This window comes from Xyrauchen texanus, chromosome 4, assembly GCF_025860055.1.
Source record: "Xyrauchen texanus isolate HMW12.3.18 chromosome 4, RBS_HiC_50CHRs, whole genome shotgun sequence".
Taxonomy (NCBI): Eukaryota; Metazoa; Chordata; class Actinopteri; order Cypriniformes; family Catostomidae; genus Xyrauchen; species Xyrauchen texanus.
Window position 1 is genome coordinate 7,313,431 of NC_068279.1, and position 20,776 is coordinate 7,334,206.

At 37.9% G+C, this 20,776-nt stretch overlaps 2 protein-coding genes across 2 annotated transcripts; one reads left to right on the plus strand and one right to left on the minus strand.

Moving 5' to 3' along the window:
• Window positions 1–510: 510 nt before the first annotated feature.
• LOC127634894 (carbohydrate deacetylase) lies at window positions 511–9,865 on the plus strand. Its single transcript, XM_052114644.1, has 6 exons — window positions 511–697; window positions 1,274–1,452; window positions 3,256–3,412; window positions 4,776–4,875; window positions 6,220–6,397; window positions 7,944–9,865. Exons 2-6 carry the CDS (start codon window positions 1,289–1,291, stop codon window positions 8,302–8,304), a joined length of 960 nt encoding a protein of 319 aa, XP_051970604.1. The 5' UTR covers window positions 511–697; window positions 1,274–1,288; the 3' UTR covers window positions 8,305–9,865.
• Window positions 9,866–11,938: 2,073 nt separating this feature from the next.
• LOC127634911 (ubiquitin-conjugating enzyme E2 L3) lies at window positions 11,939–18,645 on the minus strand. Its single transcript, XM_052114666.1, has 4 exons — window positions 18,576–18,645; window positions 16,172–16,267; window positions 15,527–15,713; window positions 11,939–13,080 (listed from the first exon to the last, which is right to left on the minus strand). Exons 1-4 carry the CDS (start codon window positions 18,600–18,602, stop codon window positions 12,926–12,928), a joined length of 465 nt encoding a protein of 154 aa, XP_051970626.1. The 5' UTR covers window positions 18,603–18,645; the 3' UTR covers window positions 11,939–12,925.
• Window positions 18,646–20,776: the final 2,131 nt, after the last annotated feature.

Consider the following 20,776-nt stretch of genomic DNA (forward strand, 5'->3'; position numbering starts at 1 on the left):
GAGTGGTGCACGGAGATGGGGAGGGGCCGGCTTTCTAGCTGGTGTCATGTAGAAGGCTGGGTATCTGGAATTCGTTTATTGGGAAACGGGGCAGCTATTTGGCAGTTTTGGGGCAGAGCAGTGGAGAGAGAAGCATAGTTTTAAATGTGTGTGACCTCGTAAAGATGAAATTAAAATGCCAATGTTTAAATTATATGCCAATGTTTAAAAAAATAAATAAATAGGCAAGTAACAGAGAATTAGTTTAATCCAACCTATGCTTATTACATCTGGTTCGACTCAAAATGTTTCAGCATTGGCAGCTTTTGTGGGGGCTTATTGTTGTGTCATTCATTTTACAGTAGTTTATAAGCCATCTGTAGTTGTTATAACACCGATAGCAGAGCATCCACTGCTCGTAATCACCAGTAACGTCAGTCTAGCTGATTATAACAACAAAGCGGAAGTGTGGAGCATCCGAGAGGAAGTCTATCGCTGTAATGGCGCCGCCCATGGAGACGGTGGATAAATGCAAAAAGGTGGATAGCCGATTAAAATATCTCTGTATTGACACTCTGCAGAGGGCGCTGCAACTCCGGAAAAGGATTCTGCATTTTCATCCGTTCTGTCGGTCGATCAATCTGGTCTCAGCCGCTCCTCACATTGTTGGACGCGTTTGTCAAAAGGGACAAATGGCAAAAACCTTGCATTAAAATGGGTAAGCGATTCCTACATCATTTCTGCCAGGCAGGCACATTGAGTTTAACAGCTTTCTGATATGATAAGACAGTCATTAATGTCTTAGTATCACATCTATTAATAGATCAAAGGTTTAACCGACATACAAATATTACCGGGATGCTGTATAAAATTGTAAACCTGAACCTGATAAATTCTGAATGACGGCAATAGCAGCGGGTTGTGTAACGCAGGTGTAGTGAATAAGAAGGTCAATTTAGGGGCCATTCATACCCAACTCGTTTTTCATATGTTTTCTTAAGTAAACATGCGCTAGATGGGCGTCTTTGGCCTTTGAGCCGCGTTTTGACTCGCGTGCAAAACAGACTATCGCTTTGTCTTTTAAAATAGAGTCTGCGCGCCACCGATCATGAAGCTCTACGTTACAATGACGTGTATGTCCGACTAATCTTGTGTGACACGTTGATTCAAGGAAACAGTTCCTGTTAATTTGAGTTAATGATGTAATCTTTCATCAAATGACACTCCTTGCCAAGACACACTTTTCTGTCCTAGTCCTTGTTGAATAGCTTTTTCTGTTGTTTGTTTGTAACAGCAAACGGAGGAGAAGATGCCTCAACCCAAGGTGAAGTTGGTGGTGACGGGAGATGATTTTGGGTACTGCGAGAGAAGGAATCTAGGCATTGTGGATTGTTTCAAAGCTGGTGGGATCTCTAATGTCTCTCTGTTGGTGAATGCAGTCTCAGCAAAACATGCGGCAGACTTGGCCAAAAGGTATTGCGATTTATCTAAAACTGTTTCATATAATCTAATAGTTTTGTGTGTGTGTGTGTGTGTGTGTGAACAATAAATGTAATTTCACAAGTACTGATCAAGAGAATGTAGATTAAAACCGTAATGTATTATTTTATTATTATTTTAAACGCTTCATTATCAACGAATAACACATACAACACAACTGTATCACTAATAAAACAAGTCTTGTCTCACATACTTTACATAGTAATAATACATTCATAAATAAATTAATACAGTGGGACTAAAGGAATGCAATGGATGTGCAAAAAGGGTATATATTAGGGCTGTCAATTGATTAACATTTTTAATCGAATTACATGGTGTCCTGATTAATTAATCGCATAAACTAATATTTGTTGAGAAAGCCCCTCATATATCACTGATTCAATATATAATGATGAAATAATTATACATAGTTGTCTTTTAAATATTTAAAAGTTATATAATAATACAAAATATTCAGATAATTAAAATGCATTACATTCCTGTGGCAGAAGAGTTAATCATTGATGAGACAATACAAAAAGCAGCTTTAGAATACAATGTATTGTTTACTACCATATTATTGAACATAAGTCAATCATTGGCATACAGTTACAGCAATCCATTACACAAGTGAATTTGTCAGTTTGAGATTTATTATGAGGGCTTGTTTAAGGGCCCGTCAATGTACACCTGCATCAGATATGCTTGTGTTTAATACTTAGAACATATCTTGAGATCCCTTAGTTCGAATTTGCGCTCCATCAAGTGTTTTGAACGCAAGAACGTAACGCATGTTTGTAGGGTTTTTTGTTCACTGTATAAACTGCAGCTGAAGTTTCACTTACTGCCCTCTGGAGTAAACAGGTGGTACTACAAGCTTGCATTTCTCAGGAATCTTCCTTATTAATCTCCGGGGGCATTAATTGCGTTAATTAGTCACACTGAATTAACGCATTAAATCGACAGCCCTAATAAATACATATATTAGTATTTGTTTTATTTTTATCCCCTTTTCTCCCCAATTTGGAATGCCCAATTCCCACTACATAGTAGGCCATCGTGGTGGTGTGGTTACTTGCCTCAATCGGGGTAGCGGAGAACAAGTCTCGGTTGCCTCCGCTTCTGAGCAAGCACCACTAATCGTGACCATGAGGAGGTTACCTCCACGTGACTCTACACTCCATAGCAATTGGGCCAATTTGGTTGCTAAGGAGACCTGGCTGGAGTCACTCAGCACACCCTGGAGTCGAACTCACGACTTCAGGGTTGGTAGTCAGTGTCAATACTCTCTGAGCTACCCAGACCCCCCAAAGTGGGCTCATTTTGACTGCTGGAAAAGGCAATAGAGATTCATTTGTGAAATAGCATGCACTAAAATTGCAATTCTAAAATGTTTACTGTTAATTTTCTGCAAGCAGAATAAATCAGAAATTGTTTTTAATATAGTTGAGATATTATATAATGCCAAACATGATGGATAAATGTAAACTGAGACATCCTTTGCCAATGTTTGTCAAGTTTTCCATATTCTTTATTTTATTTGAAAAATGATGTTACTCCATTAATATTCAATATATTTAAAATGTTCTCCTATCATGATACACTTTGGGACTACAATAAAACAGAATTTTGTTAAGGGGGACTCTAGTGGCATTATACATTAATCAAGTATTTATACATTTCGAATGGTTTTCAATACAGGTCAAAAATGACCAGAAGGCCAAAAGGAGGTTGCAGTTTCTTAAGAGAATAGCAGAGATAAGTTCAAAGGTCATCATATCTTCTCACACACAGGTATCACCTCCCTATTGGAATACATGCCAATCTCTCAGAGGGTCTTCCAATGTCTCAGGAACTGAAGAGCTCAACGCTCCTCAACAAGGATGGTTTTTTCCATGGCAAGATGGGCTTCCGGGAGGTTTTGCAGAGCGGTCAGCTCAAGATGTCAGAGGTAAGAACGTAGACTGATCTACACTGCCAAGACAAGGACAAGGTGAGCAGTATTCGCAGCTCATGTCAGAGAATGACTCCAGTGCTGCCACAGTGCTGTTTAGAATGGGGAGGGTCAGTTTTTGTGGTGTTCCTCCTAAAGTCCACAATCATCTCCACCATTTTGAGCGTGTACAGCTCCATGTTGTTTTGACTACACCAGTGAGCCAGCCATTCAACCTCCCTTCTGTATACAGACTCATCAAAGACAGACTAATAAAATACTGTATTTGAATTATTTTGTTCCTGCATGTTATAACTCAATGGAAAAGTTGTGGTATCTTATCAAAGGTTGCTTGAAGTGGCAGAACAATGAATTACTTTATTATCCCACTTAAAGAAGATATTCTAAGACATTGTGTACTCTATAAATTAAATTTTGTTCACTGAGTTTGTAGCAGGTACTGGCTGATTCAAGGCGAGTCAAATTTTGTCAACTAATTTCCACTTTGTAAAATCCTTAATTGTAACTTAGAAGGAAGGGAAAACATTCATTAACATTTAGATGTTTTTTCTTTTGCTCAAAGAATTGCTAGGCATTTTAGTGTCTTCTAAAACCCTTCCAAAGGTTTTGTAAAATAAGATAAATTGATGACTTTGGGTACGGATGGCACTGATCCGATACCTGGATCTGTCTGATGAGCCCGATCCAAATCCGATGTTAGTCATGTTCGTTAATGTCAAGCTCCAGAAATGACATAAAACACAAGTCAAGTAGTTCATATGACTCAAACATTTTATTCAAAGCTACTTGAAGACATGCGATAGATCTGTGAATCACAAAAGGCTGTGTTAAATAAGTAAATGTATAGTATGCAAGCGCAGCGCCAGCGCGTTAGTGAATGGCACTGCTCTGGTGACACACACACTCGTGGCTATTTTTAGCCTTCCTGTGGGGCGCAATATTTGAGTGCAAATCACAAACAACATCTCGGATGTAAAAAATATAAAAGCCTTCTTTCCTACTGAAGACTTATACTGGATTTACTGTTAATTTTGCTGCTACATTATCCAGTAGACTAGTTAACTTTTAATAAGCTGTACATTTATATTGAAATAATGTGTAGTTAGAGGTTTGTTTCTTTACATATTACGGAGTACCCCAATTAGTTCCTCACAATGAGGTAAAGATATTCTAAACTGATTATGCAAAAAACAACACCACTAGTGTCGGATCGGTATTGGCCGAGATATTGGAGATAAGATATTGGAATCTGATGGGAAGAGAAAAAAGTGGGATCGATGCATCCCTACTTTAGGGCCAAGCAAAGCAGTGAATTTGTTGTCTGCCTAAAGATTCACAATTTTGTTTTCTCTGTTTGAAGGTGGAGGTGGAGCTCAGGGCCCAGATAAACCATTTCTATGAACTGGTTGGCCACATGCCCTCTCATATGGATGGTCACCAGCATGTACACGTGCTGCCAGGTAACAGTGAGGCCAAAGTGCATTTGAATAACACCTGTCACCCACCTAATAATATGTATTAAAATACTCACTCTTTCAAAAGTATAGCCACAAGACATAAACAATATGCATGTAAACATGATTTTAGTGTGATAAAATCACTTAACTTTTCTGTGTAAAGTTATAGCCAATTTTACAACATTGTTGCCATGATGATGCAATGTCAATAAATCCTAAAATGACTGTAAAAATTACGATTTTAAACAGCTTAAAAAATGCACACGTTTTAACAGAAGAATGAATGTAAGCGCTTTTATACAACTAAAATCTCCATATTTCTGCCTTTTTTAAACCCTCCAAAAATTGGCCACATTCACTTCCATTGTAAGTGCCTCACTGTAACTCAGATTTTTGCTTTTTTAAAGAAAAGGAGGGGCATGTCAAAATAAATTTTTGTGGTAATTAGCATTATGCCACAAATGCTGTAGATTAACCCTGTACTTAATAACCCATAACAACTCCCCTTTAGAGATAATATTATGAAATCTATATATAATTTTTGTGGAAATTAGCATTATGCCACAAACGCTGTCGACTGAGCTTAGCTTGTATTGAACGCTTAATTCTTTAAGATACAAAGTAATTGCAGTAGATAAAAGGTGATACACTGTATACAGTACCTTAGGACTTACCGTTTTTTGTCATTAAGAAAAATGTTTACGAATCCCAACAACTAATCAAGACTCTTTCCAAGCATAGAAATTGAAAATAAATATTTATTTCCATGATAGAACTTTTTGATCTGCTCAAATTCACCCATCAATAAAGTTCATTGTGTCGGAATTACTAGATGGCAACATCCCCAAACCTCGAAAGTTATTTGATTCTATGGCAACACTCACAATGCCAAAATGGCTTTGCTTTTGATACCAGCAAAATATTTATTGCTACATTAATTTATTCACCTCAATATGTTCTTGCAAAATGTTTAAGAACTATGAAAAGACTCCCAAGGTACAATAGCATAATAAAATGGCATATCAGACATATTGGTTCATTGAAGATTGCATCACAAATGTCAAGTCAAAGCTTTCATAGAATTCTGTGCATGTAATTACGGGTTTTATGAAGATGTAAACGCTTTTTCAAGTCGGAATCTCATAATTATGGTAATTCCTACATGACGTGAACTCACCATAATGAAAGCTGCATTGCCGTGTATTGAGTTAAAGCTTGGTATTCAGTATGTGATATAGGAGAATCTTTTTAGGGATTCATTTGTCTCAAAATGCCAGAAAGTACAAACTGTTGACCGAGCATTTTTCTTCACCTTATTCACGTTTTGATGTGTACCATTGTTTTCAGAGGTGCGAGAGGTATTTGCCAGAGTTCTCTCTGATTTTGGGATCACCTACACACGGGTCCCTGTGGAACCTGGCCTTAAATTTTGCACCTTCCTCCCGTCCCATCTTCAAGACTTCTACTCTCAGGTTGAAAAAGATGCCCTTGAGTCTGTCGAAGTTTTTCATCGGCATGGCATAAGGTTTGTGAGGCAACATATATATAAAATGATCTGCTCCTGATTTTGGTTTTGGAAAGTTCTACTTTGGTACACTTGCAAATATTAAATTGCTTCTGTGCATTCAGGATCTTTGCATTACAGATTTGGGACTAAAATTTTCATACTATAATAAATGTGTGATAAAAGATAATTTAATCATAATTTAGCCTTCATATACACGTGGTATAATGCGTACAGTACCAGTAAAATGTTTGGGCATGGATACTTATTCTTAATTGTTTTTAAAAATGTATAATAATGAAATGATAATGAAGACATGAAAACTATGAAATGACTCTGATAGAAGTGAGTTATGTAATGACTAAAAAGGTTAAACAAATCAAAACTGATATATTTTAGCTTCAAAGTAGCCACAGCTTTGTACACACAAATTTCAAATTGTAGTATAATTGTCAAATTTATTATTTTTGCATTTGCATTTGTCTAACCAACACATTTCAAGTATTTAAAGGGATAGTTCACCCTTTAATGAAAATTCTGTTTTTATATACTGGACTTATATATTGCTGGCCCTGTTATTCACTGGAAATAACGTACTATCAAAGTATGTACTGTATTCGGCCGGTAAATCAGTAGGTTCTTTAGGTATGCGAGTAGTATGAATAGATTCTGGACATACTTCTTCTGGGGACATGGGTATTGACTCGTGACCCAAATATATGTAGGGAATAATGTACAGTCAGCCGGTTGTTATCGCACAATAAACACTGTTGTTGCGTCTGGGTCTTGTATCACCCTGAAGGGGTTTATTTTGTGATAACCGCCTGACTGTACATTTTATAAGCTTACTTGTAGAGATCGCACAGTGATCCGAGAAGCAGGAGAGACAGCTCGCAGAGTGGTCTGATACATCTAAATCCCCAGATGTGCGGTTGTTACAGAGCAATATCTGACCACTGGATGGTGATATTGACCAATCAGAATCAAGTATTCCAGAGACGTAATAACAAGTGTGAAAATAATCTACTTGTCAAACAAGCACCATTTAAGCACAGTGAACAACCTTCTTGGTATATACTGCATATCATCTGGAGTGGTGATGGCGTAGTGTGCTAAAGCACTGAACTGGTAATCAGAAGGTCGCTTGTTCGATCCCCACAGCCACCACCATTGTGTCCTTGAGCAAGGAACTTAACTCCAGGTTGCTCCGGGGAAATTGTCCCTGTAATAAGGGCACTATAAGTCACTTTGGATAAAAGCGTCTGCCAAATACATAAATGTAAATATCATTTATGGTTAAAAAGAGCAGTCTGACTCGTGGTGGACCATCACTCTTTAAAATCGAGCGTTCTGAACGTGACGTCTCCTTAGGGATTACGGGATTGTAAAGTGTCCAATCAATTCGCACTTCAGAATCTCGCTGGAAATAGTAGATCTTATAACATGAGGGTGAGTAAATTACGACAGAATTATTCTTTAATTTTTTTGGCTGAACTATCCCTTCAGGCATAAGATGTTTACGGTGTATTTTTTCCTATGTGTATAATATTTCCATGTGTCTCCTCAGATGGCCTGACATATACCTGGGCCTAAGCACTATGGGTAAGAACATGTCTATACCCAACCTGAAACGAGCTTTGGGCTTCACGCTGGAGGCACGAGGGTCATCACTGGATGACAGTGTGACTTCACTGATACTGACACAGACCAATGACAACACAACTGACTCCTATCAACCTCTCACAGCAGAGCTTATGGTTCATCCAGGATATCCAAGTCACCCTCACCAGGGTGGATGTGGAGACGGACCCGATGATTTCTCGCAGTCTACAGACCGGCTGCATGAGCTGAACACATTGAGGGACCCTTTGGTGCTTAGCTACTACAGGCAACAGGGGATCCACCTCTGTGCCTTTAAGGACTTTTAAACCCTCGGGGATGTAGAGGAACATATTTTGGGGCATTGCAGCAAACTGAAGGGTGAATGCTTGGTTGGGGAAATGGCAGGAAATGGGCCAACATGGACCATAAAGTTAAATTGTGCTGCTTCCAAAGTCCACACCAAACCATTTGAAGTCATTTCCAGCGAAAGGAGACTTTTATAACGATGTCCTACAATCTCTCCTTTGAGACCGTGTATTTGAAATTTCATAAAACATGTTTTTAGATATTTAAGCATTAGTTCACTCTGAATGAAATGAAAATTCTCTCATGGTGTACTCACCTTGATTTTGTTCCAAACCCGTACGACTAACTTTCTTCTGTCGAACACAAAGGGAGATGTTAGGCAGAATGTTGGGTAGACGGCCTTATTCACTTTTATTGTATGAGAACCATCAACATTTCTCCCCATGTTCCATGAAAGAAAGCAAGTGATGCTGGTTTGGAATGACATGTGGGTGAGTAAATGATTACAAAGTTTTATTTTTGTGGGAACTATTCTTTTAAAGCATACAACCTTTTATGATGGATAGCTGCTGTACGTCCAGTTGTTGCAAGAAGAACCCTGCCTACATTTTTATTGTGGCAGATACAGACAGAAGAATGTTCTTGTATTAGAAATGTAGCAATCAGATAAGTTTCTGCCTCCATTAGAGCACCAAGTGCTTTCACATTCATATTGCAAATAATTGTACAATCTGATAGCTATGTCATATTTATAATGTAATTTACTATATGTAGATTTCAACTCTTAACTGAGCATATAACAATGACTTTATATATTTAAAAATACATTGTAATGTATAGGGTACAATGTTTGTAACAAATGTATTTGATATTTTTACTGTAATCATGAATTAAAAGCACAATCAATTTAACTGAGAATTTCTGTCTGAAAAAAAATAAGAAAAACTGCTTTGAAACTGTTGTTTTGATGGTGAAAATGAACAATTAAGTATTGGAAATGGGATTCCCATGGTCATAGGAAACCTATAGAGACTGTATCAGGGAATTGTACAATGTGTTTTCTTTGTAAGCATGTATTTCTGGTTCTGTTCACGTTCACTTTGAAAAGTCTTATTTCATTCCACTAGATGGCAGCAAACATTAGATTTTTTTTTTCTTCTCTTTCACATTCCATCACAATATACAGATCTGATATGTAGGTGGCGCTATAATGCATTTTAGCCCTCACAGATGTGCTGGTCCATAGACAGACTAATTTTCAGTTTATGCACCACCCTCATTGTTTCATTGAGTTTCTCGAACTCTGAGTGGACTAGAAGCTGAAATCCTCATCTTTGCAATGATATATAACATTTTATCTTGAATTAGGCCTGTCACAATTATTAAATAAGCGTCTGATCTAACCGACACAACTGTGATTTTTGGACATTCTAATTCCAATTACATTTTAATGCCCAAATAAGGCCATTTTAAGCAAGTATACAGTATAAATGCCATGAACGGTGTGTTTGTGTCATTTAGTTGAACTCCGAATCCAGGCGTCACTGAGCTGCACCACGTCTGATGTCAAACAGCTCCTGTCCTGAAGTTACAGAGGAGACGCACGCTTACTCTACATTGATGAAATGATTAAACAAAATCTCAAAGATTTTGCATCATGATAAGGGTTTTGTAGGTTTAATCAGAGCATTAAAATAACGTGTGAAAGTGAATAAATTAGGACACATATTTTACTCTTGCATGATATAAAAAATTATCTGAATGTAATAAAATATATATAAATGTAAAATATGAGTTAAAAAACTGTGTAAATGTAAAATGGACCTAAAACTAAAGTTGATAAAAAAGAGAGACGTATTTTAAGTATTTAGAAATATTTTCATATTTAAAATTTTTTCATGTCGTGCATACGTTTTTAAAGCCTTAAAAAGGAAATCCCATAACCCTATTTTATTAATATATTTCAAGTTAAATATGTACAAATGACAGGGTATATGATGCACACATTAAGAAATATGACAAATTAGATGACAATTAATTGTCATAATCGCAATCAGTTGTTTGACAATTAATCGTCAGCCAAATTTTAATAATCGTGACAGACCTATCATCAATAGTCAAAAACATATTGATGATGATTTGTTTAGCATGCTTTTCCTACTGGATGGCATATTTTGTTCTGGACATCTAAGCTATAACATTGGATCATTCAACCGAGCAACCGTTACCTCAGACAAATACAAATGGCTAATTTTTTCAGACATCTGCCTAAGATAAAAGCAGATATAAAGCCTGCAGCAATGATCGGTGCATAAGAGACGCATGTATTTGATGACATACAGAAACTTTACAATCACATTCCTGAGAATGAGAGCTTTCATTGAAACATGACTTTTCCATTTGAGTGCCATGCGAAAGACTTTTGTTTTCATATTAATATGAATATATTAAATAATATATAATCTCAAATATTTTCAGGCCTTATTTTGTGTAACATAAATGCAAAAGTGATGGTATTCTCTGAAAAATTCAGATTCTAAGCTTTCAAACGACACCTCATATGCCTGACCGATTTATACTGGGACTTCAATGTTTTAAGTGTAAACCTTTTTCAAAGGGGCCTGGTAGGCATGGAAATTATTTGGTCAAAAGGGCAGGAACCCTACGGAAAGTCAAAAATCAGTACTGTGCAACTAAAACAATAATTTTGCCCGCCATTTCGAAGTCATATAAATTCAATTGCATAAATAGCACAGTATGCAATGTTTTTTCTTCTTCATTATCAAACATATTTTGGCGTTTTGGGTCCCTTGCCACATTCACCTTTGGCTTGTTCACTGGGGGCCAAAAGACGATCGCTTTTAAGGCACAATTTTCAATTACATTATTCATGTAAACCGCACAGAGAACTTGAAAACTTTACAACATCACTTTTTGTTACAGCAGAATTTTCTTGACTAGACGAGAACAAGCATTAAAGCGTTCAGACCAACCAGAGGAACATACACAGTAATACATGTGCAGGTGTATGATTTTGTATCCATCCTATTTAAACTCATCCAGAACTATGCTCATAGTATTTCAGTATAACCTGCAACATTTTAGGGTTTATTTGCAAGTAAATGCATCTTTGTGAATGTATAGCTGATTAAAGAAAATATATAATTCACGATAAACAATCACTAAAATCTCAATTTGATTTCATTCGAAGTGTTTAGATTAGTAATGCTCTTTTAACTCCAGGAACCTCAAAAAGAAAAGAAAAAAATATTGGATTAGTTAATTGGTTTTATAAGGAAATCCCAGACCAATCAGAAGATCAGCACACCCAAAGTAAAAATGCTTATCCATTGCTTGAGTATATAATAGTATTCCCTGTACTTAATCTTCCATTTTATTTACGTACACAAATTGTGGAGCATTTTTAAAGTCAAAAAATATCTGCAACAGCATGAAAACAAAAAAGGCTAGACACTGTGATAATCGCAAGCGGGCTTATTTGAGACATTTCGCAAACAGTACATAAATATCTCGAAAGCCTATATAAACTAATGTCTGTTTCACCATCTAAAGAATGGTGTAAAAACCATAGAAGTATGAATGGGATTGAATTTGATTCCTCAAATGCTTCAAAGATATTCTAGAAAGCTCACGGTCAACTACTGTGTTTATTCTGTTTTGGGAGAAAGGGGGAATAATAGAATATTCTCAGTAGCATACATCTCTGTAAATCTAAGGGCCATTTACATGTTTAAACCCAAATAATAACAATATACAAGAATTTCCTATGAAACATGTTAAAAGAGATGTTTAAAATTAGTGATCATCATGGAAAATTATATTCACTCTCACAAAGCGTCATCTTCCTTTTGTCCCCATTTGTGAAACAACGAATAATCACAGCACTTTTGGCTTTTAAGCCACCTTTTTTTTTTTTGCTGACTTTACAGTGGTTTTGCCGATTCAAGGCTTGGTAAAGGGCTGAAAGCAGCTTGTTCCTCAGACATACCGTGCAACCCAACAAGTGCAGTGGAAAGTTAAAAGGTTATGTGTAATATTTGTTGCTGTCGCCAAAATCTTCCAGCTGTGTAACCTCCATTCATTCTTAATTTCTGTGTTTGTTTGAGCACAAATGCAAGAAGAGGGAAAAAAACAATAATATACATGATAAATTACAATTTATCTTTTTTGAATGAACGGTCACTTCCAAAAGCCACTGAAAGCTTTTGTGTATAATAATGCAATGATTCATTTTCTCATTACAAAAAGGGTCAAACAGCAATCATTACTGAAACTCCCTGTACAATTTCAATATCTCCAACTTCTTAGTCTCAAGTTATCCTCTAACCAATTTTTTTTTTTATGTTTTATGTTTTCAAACTCAAGAAACAAACAAAAAAAACATAGTAGAAAGTTAGTAAGGGCCTCAAGCAAACACCAGAAACTCAGATGTCAGGTCAGATGTCCTCACGGCGTCCTGCAGCTGTGCTGTACTTCTCCAGCTTGACTAGAGTGACACGTAGAAAGGAGAGAAAGCGGGGGGAGGGATAAAGACTGGCGTTTGAAGGTAGAAGGGCGAGGGAAGAGGAAAAGGAGGGGTTTGGGTTTTGGAGGAGGGGGCGACACACTTGTCTGCTATCGTTAGTCCACTGGCCGTTTTTCTCCGTGTTTCTTTGTAAACTCTTCTGCGTTCTTAAAGAATTTTTTACGGTCTTTTGAGTATTCTTCTGCTAGGTCGGCCCTCAGAGGGTGTTCTGGTTGTGGGTCGTTCACCAGCGCAATGAGCGACTGAATTACTGTAAAAGAAAGAAAAATAAATGTACTCATTGGTCAGTTAGCTAAGCAGATTGCTTTAGGTGTTATTAATGTGTTTGAAAACAATAGAAAATGCTGGAATGTAAATGCATTTTTACCAACGAGTGCCTATAGAGGAATGAAGTCTAATGCAAGTTCTGAAGGTGGATGCTTAAATGTTTGAAATTAGTTTTGTAGACAAAAATATAGTTATGCCAACAATTGTTTTAATTACAAAACTAATATTTTTGTAAAAAAAAAATATATGTTTCTTGAAAAAGATGACGGATTGAATAAAGAAAAGAAACCAATAAGTGCCCAGCATAACAGTGCCCAGTGCTGTGAAAAAGTATTAGCCCCTTCCTGATTTCTTTGTAAAACCAACTAAATGGTTTTTGATCTTCAAACAAGATATAACATAAAACAAAAGGCAACCTGAGTAAACACTCAGTCTTTCAGCCACATTGGAGGGTTTGTGCATGAACTGACCATTTAAGGACTTTGACTAGGCAACTCCAAAACTTACATTTTGCTTCATTTGAGCCATTCAGAGGTGGATTTACTCCTATGCTTTGGATCATTGTCTTGCTGCATAATCCAGTTGCACTTGAGTTTCAACTCACGGACTGATGACCGGATGTTTCTTTAGGATTTTCTGGTAGAGAGCAGAATTCATGTTTCCCTCAATTATTGCAAGTCACACTGGCCCTGAAGCAGCAAAGCATCCCCACAGCATCACACTACCTCCACCATGCTTGATCTTAGATATGATGTACTTTGTGGAATTCTGTGTTTGATTTACGCCAGATGTGACGGGACCCGTCTTCCAAACAGTTCCACTTTCGACTCATCAGTCCACAGAAAATTCTCCCAAAACGTTTGAGGATCATCAAGGTGTGTTTTGGCAAAATTCAGATGAGCAATAATGTTCTTCTGGGTTAGTGGTGGTTTTCTCCTCACCACTCTTCCATGGATGGCATTTTTGTCCAGTGTCTTTCTAATAGTGGAATTTTGAAGCTCAGACACTTCTGGGAAGGTTCACTTCTGAGCCAAGTTCTCCATTTGGAGACAATGGCTCTCAATTTGGTTCTTTGGAGTCCCAGAGCCTTTGAAAAAGCTTTGTAACCCTTACCAGACTGGTGTATTTCAATCAACCTTTCCCTCATTATTTCTGGAATTTCTTTCGACCTTGGCATAGTAACCAACTTCATGGTGCTGAAGAAGTTATTTTAGGTGTTGATTTGATCAGGGCTGGCAGTAATCAGACCTGGGTGTGTCTATCTGAACCCCATTATGAATGCAGTTTCACAGATTTGGGGGATTTAGTAAATAAAGGGGGAAATACTTTTTCACACTGGCCCAGTTGCTATTGGATAACTTTTTTTGCTTCAATAAATAACATTAATTTAAAAACTGTATTTTGTGTTTACTCAGATTGCCTTTGTATTCTGTTAGATTTTGTTTGAATTTCTGAAACATTTAGTATGAGATAATAAAAAAAAAAACAGAAGAAATCGGGAAAGGGGCAAACACTTTCTCACAGCACTGTAGATGGGAACTCATTCAATACGGTTTAAAAAGCAATTTAAATATTTGAAATTAACATTGTCAGTTTTAAAGAAGTATTGTCACTGATAACATGTTTCTAAACTATTCTTTTCAAAAATACTTCAGTGGTAGTGTATGCTTATCCAGTAAAATAATGTTTGGCATAGTATATGTTTACTGGTGAAAACAGACTTTAAATTTGGCATTAAAGGACTATCAAATATCAGGACCCTTAGCATTATTATACATTATATTCAGCATTATATACATTTTAATATAGTACAATCATTAGATTCACCCTTGTGCTAAAAGAGTTGCATCTTTGCACATTGTTTTGCATGCGCTTACATGATGAGAAACCATTTAAACCACTTTAAAACCAGCACACTTGGACCTGAGTCATCAGTGTGACACCCAAGAAAGCTGCAAAATTGCTTACATTGAAACTGAAATCAAGGTATGATGTTGTACGATAACTAAACCGCAAAGCACAGCCTAATCAAAATGATTGTGCTCATTTTCATTATTGATTTTATGTATTAGTTATTACAGCACTAGTTATCATTAAAAATCTACTCCCCATGGAGAAAATGGATGGGATTTTTACTTCCGTAACCTGACAGCTCTATAGCCTTAAGCTTGATACAAATCAACCAGATTTATCCAGGTCATGTTTGGTTTTCAAGCTGAGAACGGAAATAATGGGTGTTGTCTACTGATATATATATATATATATATATATATATAAACACTAAACAGATGTTCAGATCCTATTTCTATGACAGAAATGACAGTGCCCATTTAAGACTAAGAGTGTTAATGCACCAATCAACTGAGCTTTAACAGTCTGACTCATTTGGGGTTTTCAGGAATGCTACATTAACTGCAGTGCCGCCTCACCTTGGTCAGTTTTGGTGGCTGGTTTCCAGTTCTCCGCACTAATGACAGGCAGGCAGACCTGTCCCTTCTCGTCAATGTTGGGGTGATAGATCTTTGTTTTGAATGTGATCTTGGGTGGTTTGAAGGGGTACTCTGCAGGGAAGATGATCTCAATCCTGAAAGCCCCTTTGTCGTATGGAGGGTTGTCCTGAGGGAGAACAAGGTAATGTGAGCACTGCTGAGTACTATAGTCTCAACTGATGTCTGTATGTAATTACAAACAACAAACCGATGTTGATACCAGAATGCAAAGGTGAATGTGTGTAGTATGAGATCAGATATGGCTGACAGCCTTATGAAGGGACAAATTCAGAAAAGCTTGAGCTAGAACACCATGTTCGAAAATGCCCAAGAAAGATCAGAAAGACTCAGGACAACCTTTACCACCTTTCTCAAGCTTATATAGCCTACAGTGCCAAAATGTTTGTTTGTCATTTCCAATTGCAAAACCATGACTTACTAATCAAACATGTACAGATGCATCCCAAAGCTGTTACAATGTCCCATATCTTGACTGTATAACATTATACACATGCTAACATATAACAAAGAAATACAATTTGTAAAAGAGGTCTAAAAGTTTCAAAACATTTAGTAAACACTTACTGGAACAATGAGGCCTTGCCATGTCAATATGTTTGATTCATCAACTTGAATGTTACGGAAGTTTTTCATCCCGGATTTGCGGATTTCTTCAAGCTCCTGATAAAAACAAAGGTTTGTTAACAATTATATGATATATATATGACATTTGCAATGTCACAATTTTTAATTGTAGGTAAGTGCAAAGCACTATGTGATACTTACCAAAATGCAAATTTAGAGAATTATATATCTTTATAAATATAGAATCATCCTTATGAATGTAGAACCACCACTGATGCTGTATTTAAAGCACCCTATTCATAGGTAATGAATAACTGTGTGGAATATGCCACCTAAGACTTCGCATGATTAAGACACTAACCCAGAGGTGTAACCTAACCCAGGTCTTGACCTCATATGTATGAGAAATTACCTCTTCCTCAGCTGCTTACTGTTAGTAAATAACTGGCCCAAAGTTTAAATTAGCTGTACAGTGTGCTTTAAAGCAACACCAAACAACACAGTAAACCTACAAACATGCAGCACCATTTCCAAGCACTACTGATTTCCAACACGACTCTGGCCCACTTATGATCTACTGTATATCTTAAAGGGATAGTACACCCAAAAATTTAAATTCTCTCATCATTTACTCACAATGAGAGTAATGCTATCCCAGATGTGTATGACTTACTTTCTTCTGTGGAACACAAATTAAGATTTTTAGAAGAATATCTCAGCTATTTATGTCCATACAATGCAAGTGAATGGTGGCCAAAACTTTAAAGCTCCAAAAAAACACAAAGGCCAACATAAAAGTAATCTATAAAATACCAGTTGTTTAATCCATGTCTTCTGAAGCGATCCAATAGGTTTTGGGGTAGAACAGACCAAGATCTAACTCCTTTTTCACTGCAAATCTCACCTTTGCAGTCTCTAGGTACCTTATTGATTTTAAGCTTGTTTACTCATCCTAGTGCTTGTTGCATGTGTAAAGTGCTAGATGGCAATAGGAAGTGTAATCAAGCTTGAAATCATGATCGCAAAGGAGTCTGCCGATGTATATCTAGATTTATAGTAAAAAAGGACTTAAACGGTGTTCTGTTTCTCTCCCAAAACCTATTGGATTGCTTTAGAAGACATAGATTAAACCACTGGAGTCTATTGGATTACGTTTATGCTGCCTTTATGTGCATTTTGGGGCTTCAAAGTTTTGGTCAACATTCACTTGCATTGTAAGGACCTACAGAGCTATTCAGAGATATTCTTCTATTTTTTTTTTTCTGCAGAAGATAGATAACATACACATCTGGGTTGGCATGAGGGTAGAGTAAATTATGGGAGAATTTAGATTTTCGGGTGAACTATTCCTTTTAAGACCATGTTAAAATTAAACAATTATCAAGAATCACAAGTTCAAAACTAGACAGTATAGAATCAGTGTTTGATTACTGGACTGTGAGGATAATCTTTTGATTGCCTATTTCCTTCCCCAGCCACTGATAGCTGATTGACAGACCCGCTTGTCTTATCTAATAAGGAAGTAAACCCGTTCCATGATCAATGTGACAATGTCATAACAAACAAATGACAATAACCAGCACATAAACGCATCAAAAAATATAATACTGCCGTTAAAATGACTGGAAAATACACCTTGACGTTTAAATTTAGGTTTTTACATGTTTGAAAGAAGTAAATAAATTGATTTAGACACAAGACGGAAGTTCTTAAAGCGAAAGCTTATGAAGTCGCTTACAGTTTCGATTCAAGGGCGTAACTTCAATTCACCTGAAACTCTTTGAATCAAAATGATTAAAAAGTACTAATTTCATAATTTGTGCTATTGCGAGTTTAGGAGGGACACAATATTTCGCCTTTTATTTGACAGATTAACTTTTGATCTTTTTATGTTGTCAACGACGCAATTGCTCTAAGTTTAAAACAACAACATTGATTTGTGAGATCCTTATAGTCCCTATCACACACGATCAAATTACGGGTAATTCACATAGATTCGCCCCGTCTTGTAACAACCGAACCCGGTTTGACGGAACTCAACGTACCAGACACTTGTGCCTTCCTACTACCATTACTGTACAATCAGTTGAACGAAACCCCTACATAGGACTCTTAAGTCCACTCAGGACGTGCTCTCTCGCCCTGTGACTCGCAGATCTCGACCCCAAAACCAAGTTCTGTCGTCTCGCGGCCTCCGCCGGCGCTTTTCCTCCTTCATGTTTGGAAACACGCAGCGAGCCGAGTCATCGAGCGAAAGAATCGCTCATTTCAAAGCCGCCCAAGTTCGAGCGGTTGTTCGAATCGCATTTTTAGCAAGTTAGCCTCGTGTTTAGTTAGTAAGTGAGCGGTCGTGTGTGATACATCTCAAATAGAGGTTTAAAAAGTGCGAGGTTTGGACATTTACCTTGTGTAGTCTCCTGCTCGCCGCCATCTTGAATCTTTCAACTGCTCCCAGAAAACACCGCGCGGCGCAGCTCGAGCGATTGAATCACCAGCTCGCGCGCTTATTTTGTGCTCGCTCTGAACTGAGATCAGATTTAATAAACGAGGACCTCTGCTCATAGGCGACACAGGGCCCGCGTCAAATGATCTCACATCAGTTCTTTTGGGTACTTTCCATTACAAAACGAAACAAAAATGCCATTTATTACACCGTGGATTTAATTGATTCAGCGTTGATAAACAAATGCCCTCATTTAGTTAACCTTTTTTATTTGCTTATCAGCCAAATAAATCAAACAGAATAAATTAATACAGTATGGGATGAAGTTCAGAATTGTGCCAAGAAAGTTAGAAAATGCGAGAAACGGCCTTGCTAAGGAAGTGTTTTCCGCATTTCTGGTAAAATGATTTTCTAGTGAATGACCATAAGATGTCACTCCAGAGTAAGTAATAATGTTTTATAGCAGTAGTTCTCAAAACATCTCAGACCAAGCATCACCTTTGATCATATAAAACACGCAAGAAAATGTTATAGGTTACAACAGTGTTGTTCCCTCAATTATTTTTCAGCGTTAAGCAAACTGAAAAATCTTGAGTGCAAGATTAAATACTTTGTAAGATCTCTGTTTAATGTAAGAAAGGACCCCTCAAGAAAACATATAGCCCACACCAATGTAATTTTTATACACAAATTGGCGCCTGCAATACATTCCAGAAAAGTTGAGACATAGGCCATTTATGAAAAGTAAAAATCTTACGAATTGAAATAAAAAGGTGACGTGAAACAGGAGATGTTAAACAGGCGATTCAATGGAGCTATAGTATAAAATGAGCCTCCAAAAAAGCCTAGTAGTCCTTCAAGTGCAAAGATGGGTCGAGACTCGCCAAATTGCCAACAGATGTGGAGGGATAATCACTGGCGAGAGAGTAGAAGCCATACATCAACACTGTCCATTAGACTTCTCTGGCCTTGTTCTCATCTGAGATGGAAAGTAGAACAATGGAATTGTATTTTGTGCTTTGACAAGTCCACATTTAAAATAGTTTTAGCAAAAAACTGCCAAAATGTTCTCCGGGCGAAAGAGGAAAAGGAAAATCCAAGCTGTTATCAGGGTCAGATCCCCAAGCCAGTGTCTGTCATGGTATGGGGGTATGTCAGTCCCCATGGTATGGGAGTGTGTCAGTGCCAATGGTATGGGGTGTGTCAGTGCCCATGGTATGGGAGTGTGTCAGTGCCCATGGTATGGGGGTGTGTGTCAATGCCCATGGTATGGGAGTGTGTGTCAGTGCCCATGGTATGGGGGTGTGTCATTGCCCATGGTATGGGGGTGTGTGTCAATGCCCATGGTATGGGGGTGTGTCAGTGCCCATGGTATGGGGGTGTGTCAGTGCCCATGGTATGGGGGTGTGTCAGTGCCCATGATATGGGGGTGTGTCAGTGCCCATGGTATGGGGGTGTGTCAGTGCCCATGGTATGGGGGTGTGTCAGTGCCCATGGTATGGGGGTGTGTCATTGCCCATGGTATGGGGGTGTGTGTCAATGCCCATGGTATGGGGGTGTGTCATTGCCCATGGTATGGGGGTGTGTCAGTGCCCATGGTATGGGAGTGTGTCAGTGCCCATGGTATGGGGGTGTGTCATTGCCCATGGTATGGGGGTGTGTGTCAGTGCCCATGGTATGGGGGTGTGTCATTGCCCATGGTATGGGGGTGTGTCAGTGCCCATAGTATGGGGGTGTGTCATTGCCCATGGTATGGGGGTGTGTCAGTGCCCATGGTATGGGGGTGTGTCAGTGCCCATGGTATGGGGGTGTGTCATTGCCCATGGTATGGGGGTGTATGTCAATGCCCATGGTATGGGGGTGTGTCAGTGCCCATGGTATGGGGGTGTGTCAGTGCCCATGGTATGGGTAACTTGCATATGTGAAAGTAAAATTAATGCTGAAAGATATGTACAAATTTTGAAACAACATATACTGCCATCCAGATGCCTTCTTTCAGGGACATCCCTGCATTTGTCAGAAAGATAACGCCAAACCACATACTGCCCAGATTACAAGTGTATTACTGCGTAAGCCGAGAGTGCGGATGCTATTGGCCTTCCTGCAGTCCTGACTTGTCTCCAATTGAGAATTTGTGGCAGATAATTTGGCGCACAATATAT

Bases quoted from the DNA above. Each gene is read 5' to 3' on its own strand.
- LOC127634894 (XM_052114644.1), top strand. From the start codon at position 1,289: ATGCCTCAACCCAAGGTGAAGTTGGTGGTGACGGGAGATGATTTTGGG. The intron at 1,453-3,255 runs GTATTGCGATTT...TCTCACACACAG, and splicing joins GCGGCAGACTTGGCCAAAAG to GTATCACCTCCCTATTGGAA. The intron at 3,413-4,775 runs GTAAGAACGTAG...CTCTGTTTGAAG, and splicing joins GTCAGCTCAAGATGTCAGAG to GTGGAGGTGGAGCTCAGGGC.
- LOC127634911 (XM_052114666.1), bottom strand. From the start codon at position 18,602: ATGGCGGCGAGCAGGAGACTACACAAG. The intron at 16,268-18,575 runs GTAAATGTCCAA...TGTTTTTATCAG, and splicing joins CGAGCAGGAGACTACACAAG to GAGCTTGAAGAAATCCGCAA. The intron at 15,714-16,171 runs GTAAGTGTTTAC...GTTCTCCCTCAG, and splicing joins GGCAAGGCCTCATTGTTCCA to GACAACCCTCCATACGACAA.